This window comes from Ranitomeya imitator, chromosome 1 (genome assembly GCF_032444005.1).
Source record: "Ranitomeya imitator isolate aRanImi1 chromosome 1, aRanImi1.pri, whole genome shotgun sequence".
NCBI lineage: Eukaryota > Metazoa > Chordata > Amphibia > Anura > Dendrobatidae > Ranitomeya > Ranitomeya imitator.
In genome coordinates this window covers 855,586,272-855,600,706 of record NC_091282.1, presented here as the reverse complement: position 1 = coordinate 855,600,706, position 14,435 = coordinate 855,586,272, and the positions used below count along the sequence as shown (strand labels likewise).

Sequence of the window (14,435 nt, the reverse complement as noted above, 5' to 3'; positions counted from 1 at the left end):
GGGCAAGGTGGGGCAAAAGATTTCGAAATCCAGTTGTGGTTCATTTTAATGAAGCTTAGATCATCTACATTTTGGGTAGCCAGACGAGTCCTTTTTTCTGTTAGTATTGAACCTGCAGCACTGAATACTCTTTCTGATAGGACACTAGGTGCCGGGCAAGCAAGCTCCTGCAATGCATATTCTGCCAATTCTGGCCAGGTGTCTAATTTTGATGCCCAGTAATCAAATGGGAATGTCGGTTGAGGGAGAACGTCGATAAGGGATGAAAAATAGTTAGTAACCATACTGGACAAATGTTGTCTCCTGTCACTTTGAATTGATGCTGCAGTACCTGTCCTGTCTGCGGTCATAGCAAAATCACTCCACAACCTGGTCAGAAAACCCCTCTGGCCAACGCCACTTCTGATTTCTGCCCCTCTAACACCTCTGGTCTGCTGGCCCCTGCAGCTCGTGTTAGAACGATCACGGGCGCTGTGTGCAGGGAATGCCAGAAGCAAACGGTCAATAAGAGTTGATTGTTTGGTTGCTAATATTAGTTCCAAGTTCTCATGTGGCATTATATTTTGCAATTTGCCTTTATAGCGAGGATCAAGGAGGCAGGCCAACCAGTAATCGTCATCGTTCATCATTTTTGTTATGCGTGTGTCCCTTTTGAGGATACGTAAGGCATAATCCGCCATGTGGCCCAAAGTTCCAGTTCTCAAATCTGTGGTTGTGCTTGGTTGAGGGGCAGTTTCAGGCAAATCCACGTCACTTGTGTCCCTCCAAAAACCAGAACCCGGCCTTGCCGCGCCAACAATTTCCACTGGCCCCGGAAAAGCTTCCTCATTAAAAATATAATCATCCCCATCATCCTCCTCGTCCTCCTCCTCCTGTTCGCCCGCTACCTCGTCCTGTACACTGCCCTGGCCAGACAATGGCTGACTGTCATCAAGGCTTTCCTCTTCCTCAGCTGCAGACGCCTGATCCTTTATGTGCGTCAAACTTTGCATCAGCAGACGCATTAGGGGGATGCTCATGCTTATTATGGCGTTGTCTGCACTAACCAGCCGTGTGCATTCCTCAAAACACTGAAGGACTTGACACATGTCTTGAATCTTCGACCACTGCACACCTGACAACTCCATGTCTGCCATCCTACTGCCTGCCCGTGTATGTGTATCCTCCCACAAAAACATAACAGCCCGCCTCTGTTCACACAGTCTCTGAAGCATGTGCAGTGTTGAGTTCCACCTTGTTGCAACGTCTATGATTAGGCGATGCTGGGGAAGGTTCGAAGAACGCTGATAGGTCTGCATACGGCTGGAGTGTACGGGCGAACGGCGGATATGTGAGCAAAGTCCACGCACTTTGAGGAGCAGGTCGGATAACCCCGGATAACTTTTCAGGAAGCACTGCACCACCAGGTTTAAGGTGTGAGCCAGGCAAGGAATGTGTTTCAGTTGGGAAAGGGAGATGGCAGCCATGAAATTCCTTCCGTTATCACTCACTACCTTGCCTGCCTCAAGATCTACAGTGCCCAGCCACGACTGCGTTTCTTTCTGCAAGAACTCGGACAGAACTTCAGCGGTGTGTCTGTTGTCGCCCAAACACTTCATAGCCAATACAGCCTGCTGACGTTTGCCAGTAGCTGCCCCATAATGGGAGACCTGGTGTGCAACAGTGGCAGCTGCGGATGGAGTGGTTGTGCGACTGCGGTCTGTGGACGAGGTCTCGCTTCTGCAGGAGGACGAGGAGGAGGAGGAGGGGGTGCGAACGGCTACAGCCAACTGTTTCCTAGACCGTGGGCTAGGCAGAACTGTCCCAAACTTGCTGTCCCCTGTGGACCCTGCATCCACCACATTTACCCAGTGTGCCGTGATGGACAGGTAACGTCCCTGGCCATGCCTACTGGTCCATGCATCTGTTGTCAGGTGCACCTTTGTGCTCACAGATTGCCTGAGTGCATGGACGATGCGCTCTTTAACATGCTGGTGGAGGGCTGGGATGGCTTTTCTGGAAAAAAAGTGTCGACTGGGTAGCTCGTAGCGTGGTACAGCGTAGTCCATCAGGGCTTTGAAAGCTTCGCTTTCAACTAACCGGTAGGGCATCATCTCTAACGAGATTAGTCTAGCTATGTGGGCGTTCAAACCCTGTGTACGCAGATGCGAGGCTAAGTACTTCCTTTTTCTAACCATAGTCTCATGTAGGGTGAGCTGGACTGGAGAGCTGGAGATCGTGGAACTAGCGGGGGTGCCGGTGGACATGGCAGACTGAGAGACGGTGGGAGATGGTATTGTTGCCGCCGGTGCCCTAGATGCAGTGTTTCCTACTACGAAACTGGTGATTCCCTGACCCTGACTGCTTTGGCCTGGCAAAGAAACCTGCACAGATACTGCAGGTGGTGCAGAAAATGGTGGCCCTACACTGCCGGAAGGGATGTTGCGTTGATGACTAGCTTCATTGGCCGAGGGTGCTACAACCTTAAGGGACGTTTGGTAGTTAGTCCAAGCTTGCAAATGCATGGTGGTTAAATGTCTATGCATGCAACTTGTATTGAGACTTTTCAGATTCTGCCCTCTGCTTAAGGTAGTTGAACATTTTTGACAGATGACTTTGCGCTGATCAATTGGATGTTGTTTAAAAAAATGCCAGACTGCACTCTTTCTAGCATCGGATACCTTTTCAGGCATTGCAGACTGAGCTTTAACCGGATGGCCACGCTGTCCTCCAACAGGTTTTGACTTTGCCACGCGTTTTGGGCAAGATACGGGCCCGGCAGATGGAACCTGTTGCGATGTTGATGCCTGCTGCGGCCCCTCCTCCTCCGCTTCAGAACTGCTGCCGCCTGCACCCTGTTCCCCCAATGGCTGCCAATCGGGGTCAAGAACTGGGTCATCTATTACCTCTTCTTGTAGCTCGTGTGCAACTTCGTCTGTGTCACCGTGTCGGTCGGTGGTATAGCGTTCGTGATGGGGCAACATAGTCTCATCAGGGTCTGATTCTTGATCAGCACCCTGCGAGGGCAATGTTGTGGTCTGAGTCAAAGGACCAGCATAGTAGTCTGGCTGTGGCTGTGCATCAGTGCACTCCATGTCAGATTCAACTTGTAATGGGCATGGACTGTTAACTGCTTCACTTTCTAAGCCAGGGACGGTATGTGTAAAGAGCTCCATGGAGTAACCCGTTGTGTCGCCTGCTGCATTCTTCTCTGTTGTTGTTTTTGCTGAAGAGGACAAGGAAGCGACTTGTCCCTGACCGTGAACATCCACTAACGACGCGCTGCTTTTACTTTTAGCAGTTTCACGAGAGGAGGCAAAAGAGCTAGAGGCTGAGTCAGCAAGATAAGCCAAAACTTGCTCTTGCTGCTCCGGCTTTAAAAGCGGTTTTCCTACTCCCAGAAAAGGGAGCGTTCGAGGCCTTGTGTAGCCAGACGACGAACCTGGCTCCACAGCTCGAGACTTAGGTGCAATATTTTTTTCCCACTACCACTACCCTCATTACCAGCTGACAATGAACGCACCCGGCCACGACCTCTTCCACCAGACTTCCTCATTGTTTTAAAAACGTTACCAAACTAACGATATTTGTTGCTGTCACACAACTTACACGGTGAGCTATAACTTCAGTATGATTTAGCTACCCCTTTACAGGTGGGTGAGACCACAACGAAAATCAGGCACAATGTTACACACTCTGTTGTTGGTGGCAACAAATGAGAGAGATGCCACACACGCAGGACTGTCACTGAAGCGCAAATGTAAATATTAATCTCCCACTGATTTGTTTTTTTTTTTTAAAAGGGAGACTTTAGAAAAAAAAAATAATAAAAAAAAATGATTTTTTAAGGAAGAATTTATAAACCAAATAAAATGAAATGATTGTTTCAGGGAGAATTTAGAAAACAAATAAAAAAAATTAAAAAAAATAGGCTTTCTATGGCCCACTGAGTGAGAGAGGACGCACACAGGAGTCAGGAGTGGCACACAAGCCCAGAGGCCAATATTTATCTCCCACTGATTGATTTAGTGATTTTTTCAGGTAGATTTTGGAACCCAAATCAAGCAAAAAAAATAAATAGGCTTTCTATGGCCCACAATTGGAGAGAGAGAGAGATGGCACACCCAGGAGTCAAGACTGGCACACAAGCAGAAAGGGCAATATTAATCTCCCACTGATTTGATTTTTTTTTTTTTTTTCAGGGAGACTTTAGAAAAAAAAAATACAAAAAAAATGATTTTTTCAGGAATAATTTAGAAACCAAATAAAATAAAATGATTTTTTCAGGGAGAATTTAGAAAACAAATAAAAAAAAAAATAGGCTTTCTAGGGCCCACTGAGTGAGAGATGACGCACACAGGAGTCAGGAGTGGCACACAAGCCCAGAGGCCAATATTTATCTCCCACTGATTGATTTAGTGATTTTTTCAGGTAGATTTTGGAACCCAAATCAAGCAAAAAAAGTAATAGGCTTTCTATGGCCCACAATTGGAGAGAGAGAGAGATGGCACACCCAGGAGTCAAGACTGGCACACAAGCAGAAAGGGCAATATTAATCTCCCACTGATTTGATTTTTTTTTTTTTTTCAGGGAGACTTTAGAAAAAAAAAATACAAAAAAATGAATTTTTCAGGAAGAATTTAGAAACAAAATAAAATAAAATGATTGTTTCAGGGAGAATTTAGAAAACAAATAAAAAAAAATAGGCTTTGTAGGGCCCACTGAGTGAGAGAGGACGCACACAGGAGTCAGGAGTGGCACACAAGCCCAGAGGCCAATATTTATCTCCCACTGATTGATTTAGTGATTTTTTCAGGTAGATTTTGGAACCCAAATCAAGCAAAAAAATAAATAGGCTTTCTATGGCCCACAATTGGAGAGAGAGAGAGAGAGATGGCACACCCAGGAGTCAAGACTGGCACACAAGCAGAAAGGGCAATATTAATCTCCCACTGATTTGATTTTTTATTTTTTTTTTCAGGGAGACTTTAGAAAAAAAAAATACAAAAAAATGAATTTTTCAGGAAGAATTTAGAAACAAAATAAAATAAAATGATTGTTTCAGGGAGAATTTAGAAAACAAATAAAAAAAAAATAGGCTTTGTAGGGCCCACTGAGTGAGAGAGGACGCACACAGGAGTCAGGAGTGGCACACAAGCCCAGAGGCCAATATTTATCTCCCACTGATTGATTTAGTGATTTTTTCAGGTAGATTTTGGAACCCAAATCAAGCAAAAAAATTAATAGGCTTTCTATGGCCCACAATTGGAGAGAGAGAGAGATGGCACACCCAGGAGTCAAGACTGGCACACAAGCAGAAAGGGCAATATTAATCTCCCACTGATTTGATTTTTTTTTTTTCTTCAGGGAGACTTTAGAAAAAAAAAATACAAAAAAATGAATTTTTCAGGAAGAATTTAGAAACAAAATAAAATAAAATGATTGTTTCAGGGAGAATTTAGAAAACAAATAAAAAAAAATAGGCTTTGTAGGGCCCACTGAGTGAGAGAGGACGCACACAGGAGTCAGGAGTGGCACACAAGCCCAGAGGCCAATATTTATCTCCCACTGATTGATTTATTGATTTTTTCAGGTAGAATTTAGAACCCAAATCAACCCAAAAAATAAATAGGCTTTCTATGGCCCACTATTTGTGAGAGAGATGGCACGCTCAGGACTGGCACACAAGCCCAGAGGCCAATATTAATCTCCCACTTTTTTTTTTTTTTTCCAAGGAAAATTTATAAACCCAATAAAAAAAATAATAAATAGGCTTTCTATGGCCCACTATCTGAGAGAGAGAGATGGCACGCTTAGGACTGGCACACAAGCCCAAAGGCCAATATTAATCTCCCACTGATTGATTTATTGATTTTTTCAGGTAAAATTTAGAACCCAAATCAACCCAAAAAATAAATAGGCTTTCTATGGCCCACTATTTGTGAGAGAGATGGCACGCTCAGGACTGGCACACAAGCCCAGAGGCCAATATTAATCTCCCACTTTTTTTTTTTTTTTCCAGGGAAAATTTATAAACCCAATAAAAAAATAATAAATAGGCTTTCTATGGCCCACTATCTGAGAGAGAGAGATGGCACGCTTAGGACTGGCACACAAGCCCAAAGGCCAATATTAATCTCCCACTGATTGATTTATTGATTTTTTCAGGTAGAATTTAGAACCCAAATCAAGCAAAAAAATTAATAGGCTTTCTATGGCCCACTGAGTGAGAGATGGCACACACAGGAGTCAGGAGTGGCACACAAGCCCTGAGGCCAATATTTTTCTCCCACTGATTGATGTTGTGATTTTTTCAGGTAGATTTTGGAACCCAAATCAAGCAAAAAAATAAATAGGCTTTCTATGGCCCACTGAGTGAGAGATGGCACACACAGGAGTAAGGAGTGGCACACAAGCCCTGAGGCCAATATTTTTCTCCCACTGATTGATGTAGTGATTTTTTCAGGTAGATTTTAGAACCCAAATCAAGCAAAAAAATAAATAGGCTTTCTATGGCCCACTGAGTGAGAGATGACACAGACAGGGATGGCACTCTAGCAGAAATGCCAATCTTAATCTCCCACAAAAAAAAAAAAAAGGAACTGTCCTTCAATTACTATCTCCCTGCAGTAATCTCAGCCAGGTATGGCAGGCAGCAATAAGGAGTGGACTGATGCACAAATTAAATAAAAAGTGTGGACAAACAAACAAGATAGCTGTGCAGAAAGGAAGGAACAAGAGGATTTGTGCTTTGAAAAAAGCAGTTGGTTTGCACAGCGGCGTACACACAGCAATGCAGCTATCAGGGAGCCTTCTAGGGCAGCCCAATGAGCTACAGCGCTGAGGAAAAAAAAAAATGTAGCTTCCACTGTCCCTGCACACCGAAGGTGGTGTTGGGCTGTGGAAATCGCTACAGCACAAGCGGTTTGGTGGTTAATGGACCCTGCCTAACGCTATCCCTGCTTCTGACGAAGCGGCAGCAACCTCTCCCTAAGCTCAGATCAGCAGCAGTAACATGGCGGTCGGCGGGAACGCCCCTTTATAGCCCCTGTGACGCCGCGGACAGCAAGCCAATCACTGCAATGCCCTTCTCTAAGATGGTGGGGACCAGGACCTATGTCATCACGCTGCCCACACTCTGCGTTTACCTTCATTGGCTGAGAAATGGCGCTTTTCGCGTCATTGAAACGCGACTTTGGCGCGAAAGTCGCGTACCGCATGGCCGACCCCGCACAGGGGTCGGATCGGGTTTCATGAAACCCGACTTTGCCAAAAGTCGGCGACTTTTGAAAATGAACGACCCGTTTCGCTCAACCCTATCCCATCCTTGTCTGCATGGCTCCTTATTCCCATCGTTGTCTGCATGGCTCCTTATTCCCATCCTTGTCTGCATGGCTCCTTATTCCCATCCTTGTCTGTATGGCTCCTTATTCCCATCCTTGTCTGCATGGCTCCTTATTCCCATCCTTGTCTGCATGGCTCCTTATTCCCATCCTTGTCTGCATGGCTCCTTATTCCCATCCTTGTCTGCATGGCTCCTTATTCCTATCCTATATGCATGGCTCCTTGTTCTCATCCTTGTCTGCATGGCTCCTTATCCCCCATCCTTGTCTGCATGGCTCCTTATTCCCATCCATGTCTGCATGGCTCCTTATTCCCATCCTTGTCTGCATGGCTCATTATTCCCATCCTTGTCTGCATGGCTCCTTATTCCCATCCTTGTATGCATGGCTCCTTGTTCTCATCCTTGTCTGCATGGCTCCTTATTCCCATCCTTGTCTGCATGGCTCCTTATTCCCATCCTTGTATGCATGGCTCCTTATTCCCATCCTTGTATGCATGGCTCCTTATTCCCATCCTTGTATGCATGGCTCCTTATTCCCATCCTTGTCTGCATGGCTCCTAATTCCCATCCTTGTCTGCATGGCTCCTTATTCCCATCGTTGTCTGCATGGCTCCTTATTCCCATCCTTGTCTGCATGGCTCCTTATTCCCATCCTTGTCTGCATGGCTCCTTATTCCCATCCTTGTCTGCATGGCTCCTTATTCCCATCCTTGTCTGCATGGCTCCTTATTCCCATCCTTGTCTGCATGGCTCCTTATTCCCATCCTTGTCTGCATGGCTCCTTATTCCTATCCTATATGCATGGCTCCTTGTTCTCATCCTTGTCTGCATGGCTCCTTATCCCCCATCCTTGTCTGCATGGCTCCTTATTCCCATCCATGTCTGCATGGCTCCTTATTCCCATCCTTGTCTGCATGGCTCCTTATTCCCAATCCTTGTCTGCATGGCTCCTTATTCCCATCCTTGTCTGCATGGCTCCTTATTCCCATCCTTTTATGCATGGCTCCTTATTCCCATCCTTGTCTGCATGGCTCCTTATTCCCATCCTTGTATGCATGGCTCCTTATTGCCATCCTTGTCTGCATGGCTCCTTATTCCCATCCTTGTCTGCATGGCTCCTTATTCCTATCCTATATGCATGGCTCCTTGTTCTCATCCTTGTCTGCATGGCTCCTTATTCCCATCCTTGTATGCATGGCTCCTTATTCCCATCCTTGTATGCATGGCTCCTTATTCCCATCCTTGTATGCATGGCTCCTTATTCCCATCCTTGTATGCATGGCTCCTTATTCCCATCCTTGTCTGCATGGCTCCTAATTCCCATCCTTGTCTGCATGGCTCCTTATTCCCATCGTTGTCTGCATGGCTCCTTATTCCCATCCTTGTCTGCATGGCTCCTTATTCCCATCCTTGTCTGCATGGCTCCTTATTCCCATCCTTGTCTGCATGGCTCCTTATTCCCATCCTTGTCTGCATGGCTCCTTATTCCCATCCTTGTCTGCATGGCTCCTTATTCCCATCCTTGTCTGCATGGCTCCTTATTCCTGTCCTATATGCATGGCTCCTTGTTCTCATCCTTGTCTGCATGGCTCCTTATCCCCCATCCTTGTCTGCATGGCTCCTTATTCCCATCCATGTCTGCATGGCTCCTTATTCCCATCATTGTCTGCATGGCTCCTTATTCCCATCCTTGTCTGCATGGCTCCTTATTCCCATTTTTGTATGCATGGCTCCTTATTCCCATCCTTGTCTGCATGGCTCCTTATTCCCATCCTTGTCTGCATGGCTCCTTATTCCCATCCTTGTATGCATGGCTCCTTATTCCCATCCTTGTCTGCATGGCTCCTTATTCCCATCCTTGTATGCATGGCTCCTTATTGCCATCCTTGTCTGCATGGCTCCTTATTCCCATCTTTGTATGCATGGCTCCATATTCCCATCCTTGTATGCATGGCTCCTTATTCCCATCCTTGTGTGCATGGCTCCTTATCCCCATCCTTGTCTGCATGGCTCCTTATTTCCATCCTTGTCTGCATGGCTCCTTATTCCCATCCTTGTCTGCATGGCTCCTTTTTCCCATCCTTGTCTGCATGGCTCCTTATTCCCATCCTTGTCTGCATGGCTCCTTATTCCCATCCTTGTATGCATGACTCCTTATTCCCATCCTTGTCTGCATGGCTCCTTATTCCCATCCTTGTATGCATGGCTCCTTATTCCCATCCTTGTCTGCATGGCTCCTTATTCCCATCCTTGTATGCATGGCTCCTTATCCCCATCCTTGTCTGCATGGCTCCTTATCCCCATCCTTGTCTGCATGGCTCCTTATTCCCATCCTTGTATGCATGGCTCCTTATTCCCATCCTTGTTTGCATGGCTCCTTATTCCCATCCTTGTCTGCATGGCTCATCTGTAAGATGCGCCTATTCTGGCACTTAGCCTCTCTCTTCCCACTCCCCTATAGCAGTGGGATATGGGGTAATGAAGGGTGAATGTCACCTTGCTATTGTAAGGTGACATTAAGCCAGGTTAATAATGGAGAGGCGTCAATTATGACACCTATCCATTATTAATCCAATAGTACGAAATGGTTAATAAAACACACACACACATTATTAAAAAGTATTTTAATGAAATAAAGACACATGGTGTTTTAATATTTTATTATATTCTTAATCCACCTGAAGACCCTTGTCACCTGAAACAAAGTAAAAAAATCAAACAACAATATTCCATACCTTCCGTCGTTCAGTCTTGTCCCACGCTGTAAATCCATCTGAAGGGGTTAAATCATTTTACACCCAGGAGCTCTGCTAATGCAGCTGTGCTCCTGACTGTAAAACTTGGTGAATTAATGGAATGCAGGGGAATGTACTGTAGTTACCTCGAGTCGCGGTGATGCGCCCTCTGCTGGATGTCCTCATATGAACTCGAGCCTGGGAACTTTTCAGAATATTTTTCCACGCTCGAGTTCATATGAGTTCATGCAGCAGAGGGCGTCTCACTGACATACTGTATATATATATATATATATATATATATGACTGTATATATGTTTTTAAGAATATTTGAGCCGATGGATCCATGATATGTCCATTTTGCAAGCCTGCAAGAAAATATCGCCGTACGGAAGCCATACGGATGCCATACGGACGACACACGGATACATTTGTGCGTAAAATTCGCATCCTCGCATTGAATACGGAACAGTGTTTTGGGACAATTACTGCGTATTACGGCCGTAAAAAACGGACCGTATTTACTTACGCCTAGTGTGATGCCGGCCTAACCGGTATTTTTATTCACCCATGTTGATTTTTTAAGCCTCAGCTGCATCAGAGATAGTTTCCAGAAACTTCTAGACAAATATTCTCCAGTATGCCTTGTTTTCTGCTTTACTTAGTAGATTTGATTGAGCAAATATTTCTCTGCACCAATCATAAATTGTAATGAATCTTAATAGTATCATTTTCATGAGTACACTATTCCTTTATATGTTTTTGATGTTGTATGCTGCCAACCCATTGTTGTGTATTTCATGTCTAAACCTTAATTTCAAGTCACGTCAAGTAGAAGCTTTTACCATTGCCATCATAAATGCATAATTTCTCTTGGCATACAAATTATTTTAGGTTGAATTAGTGCCAATCAACATTAGAAAAATATTTTTAAATATTTTACCAGATGGTGGATATTTATTGCATCCTAAAGAGGAACTTTCACCAAATTTATCATATTGAACTGGACACTAGTTGTAAAAGTGTCTGGTTCTTTTTTTGTTATTTCGCTTCACTATTTAGTAAATTTTACCAATCAAAGTCCAAGTGGGTGTTATGAGACAGTTTCTATTGGGAGTGTGTACTTGCTGGGCAATCATAAGGAGACAGCAATGCTTAAAGTCTATAAGTTTTAGGGCAATGATCAAAGTAGGGCAAGTTACAGCAGCACAACCCCACAGCTTCTGTTACCACCCTCAAACAAGTCATCATACAGAGGTGGCACTGGTGTCACTTACACTGCTTCTATCACCTAACCTTACGACAATTTGCTTCAGGTAAAGAGACTGCAGTGTTAGAAGCAGTGATTGTGACAGCAGCGACTGAAGGTGCGATGACTGCTCATTTACCTCTACTGAACCAGGGGATGGTGGTGAGAGCTGCTCTTGCAAGTGACTGCAGCACCCCCACCTAGTGTCATCCTGATAAAAGGAGCAATGATAGATGCTGCAGAGGAGCTCTGGCAGTACAAGCATTCTGTGACATCCACAAAAGTGGTTAGGTCTCAAAGATAGGTATATATCAAGGGCTTTTGTGTTTTAAGTGGATGTAACCCTAAATACAAAACTATATAGAAGTTTCCAAAAAGTTTAAAACCTTAACATTTGTTCAGGTGTGTATTTATGTTACTGTATATACAAGTTATCTATGTTGTGAGAGTATGAGTATATGATGTATGTTAATAACCTGGAAAAAATATTAAAATAGGGTCTTATTTTTTATGCTAGTGCTAAATAATTTCCTGTATACCTTTACATAATAAAAGAAGGAGTTAGACATTATTTGCCTCTTGCATTCGAATAATGTAGTATGTTTTTGTATCATGCATCATGAACCTAATCGGTCTGGTCAGAGTATGTAAAGCACCTCTCCTTTCCTCTCTTCCCATCACTCTGCACCTTCATCCTCATACCTCTTCCATACTTTGCTTTTTCCCATTCTTTATCCCAAAGTCCATGGTGGAAAAGGTATTAGGTTTACTCTTAGTGAAGAGATTTATCCAGAAAAGGGTATGTCTTTGGTGCGAAGGCTTTTGGAAGCATGTCCTATCCTGCTCTGTCAATAGTCAGTTTACTCAAATTTACTACCAGTGAGAGCTACTTTTCCAGCTGATGAGGAGCAGTAGAAGGAAAGCATGGACCAACTCCAGTCCCACTTGTCAGGATATGCTATACCCATTGATGCCTTTTACATATGTTTCATTCTCTAAATTAAAAAAAAAGTTTACGTAGATGAGTATTTCCTGACCTCTCCAAGCATTACGTTAAAATAACTGAGAACGTGGCATGGGGCATGCAGTGTAGCTGCTTCATTTTTAAGTTAAATTGATATGCCAGCTTCTGCCATTCTGTTTACCTGTATAAGTGGGACTGAAGTGCTAACTCTTCTGGTGGTAAGACCATATAGCACGTTCTTGGACTCCGTTTTACCCACACTGAATGTGATATCACCTTGCAAAACTTCACAAGGTGGCCCTTTGCCTGTAAAAAGCATGCACTGCATCAGAATGTCCTGTCTATTACAATCAGAACTTGCAAGTTAACTGCTTTATCACTCTCACAATTGTTTTTTTCAATTATTGAGACTCTATAGATGGTAGTATTTAGGTTTAGTTTGTATGCTACAGAGGTAAATGGTAAGAAAGTGAAAAAGAGTCTCCATGATGGTGAGTATGTCAGAGCTCAAGCAGTGAACATCAGCTTTCTTTGGGAGGGTTATCTTAACAAATGCTTTTGAATTAACATTAAATGCAATAATATTAAGATGCATGTTGCACTTGGCAAGCATGGAATACAGTGGCCCTATAGCATATCATCAGCATTAACTGCTGGACTTGGGTTACAAACAAAATAGTAACACAATTCCTTAGAAGTTAAAACACTCCTCAGAATAAATGACTGCTGGCAGGACAAAAATTAGAACAAGTTCATTAGTTTTTTTTATGAAAATACAAGAAAATTGCAGAATGGTCTCACTGTTCAGAGGCCAGTCATACCCTGCCAGCAGTTGTACTCAAGGATTTTGCTGGGATCTCAAATCAAAGGCTTTGATTTACCGTAATTATAAGTACTTTTTATTTCTAGGATCTGGTGTGGACGACTCAGTAGGAGAAGTTTCTATCCATGTTGAGCTGTTTACACACCCTGGAACAGGAGAGCACAAGATCAGTGTCAAAGGTAACATATATGAATGACAAGAAAATTAGGCATTATGACGAAATTAGAAACTAATTGCATTAACTCTATTTTTTTAAAACTGTGTAAGCTGCCTGAGCGAGGTAGTTGTGGGCGAGCTGCTGCTTCTGCTCTCTCTGGCATCCTACAGACAAAATGTGTCCCTGTCCCGGTGTGCAGCTGTGTGTGGGGTGCATCACACATACTTGTGGCCCATAGACCGTCACTGGCTCCAGGCTTTCATCTTCAAGAACCTTCGCAGCAAACAATCCAGGGGACACTGAATTCATTAAAAGGGCTCATACTCACATGTGAGAAACTCGGATGAGTCTCGCACGTCAATTCCCGACACTGCACCCGGCACTCAGGAGTGGAGCATGCGGCTGCATGTATTCCTACGCGGCCGCATGCTCCTATCCGAGTGCCGTGTGCAGTGCTGGGTATTGACGTGCGAGACTCATCCAAGTTTCTCGCATGTGAGTATGAGCCCAAACAGTCAAACTTTTACTTGACAGCTTTCGGTCATTATAATCAGACATATAGTATAGGGCACAACGGGTTACAGTCTTTCCCACAGGTACCCGACATAACTTCAGCCCTAGTTCTCGGTATGGGTAGAGCATCCCTCTTGCTAACTTCTTTAGCACTAGAAATCCTTCTCCACCACAAGCAGTGCACCCGGATTCCATCGCCTCTCACCCCTGAGAGTTTGAGTCCATCATTCCCTGCAGCTCACCAGGCTTAGTGTGCCCAAGGGCCCTGACATCCATCTCAAGGTTCCCAGGCAGACAGACAAATTCGCACGGAAGGGTTCTTTGGCAATCCACTTCCCCAAGTAACAGGCTCAGGTTGTCACTAGCAGCCTACTGCCTATGACCACTCCTCCCACACTTTACCTAACTGCTCTTGATACTTCCTCAACTTGGCACCAACCCTCAGTTCCCCCTCCTTAACCCCTTCCCGACCTTTGACGCATACGCTGCGTCATGAAAGTCGGTGCCATTCCGACCCATGACGCAGCATATGCGTCATGGAAAGATCGCGTCCCTGCAGGCCGGGTGAAAGGGTTAACTCCCATTTCACCCGATCTGCAGGGACAGGGGGAGTGGTAGTTTAGCCCAGGGGGGGTGGCTTCACCCCCTCGTGGCTACGATCGCTCTGATT

General features: G+C 44.6%; 1 protein-coding gene across 1 annotated transcript in view; it reads left to right on the top strand.

The window, feature by feature from the left end:
• UNC13A (unc-13 homolog A) overlaps nt 1-14,435 on the top strand; it is a 381,474-nt gene that overhangs the window by 354,180 nt on the left and 12,859 nt on the right. Inside the window, exon 41 of the mRNA XM_069741790.1 lies at nt 13,182-13,274. Coding sequence (XP_069597891.1) covers nt 13,182-13,274 — 93 coding nt within the window. The remainder of the gene's footprint in view (nt 1-13,181; nt 13,275-14,435) is intronic.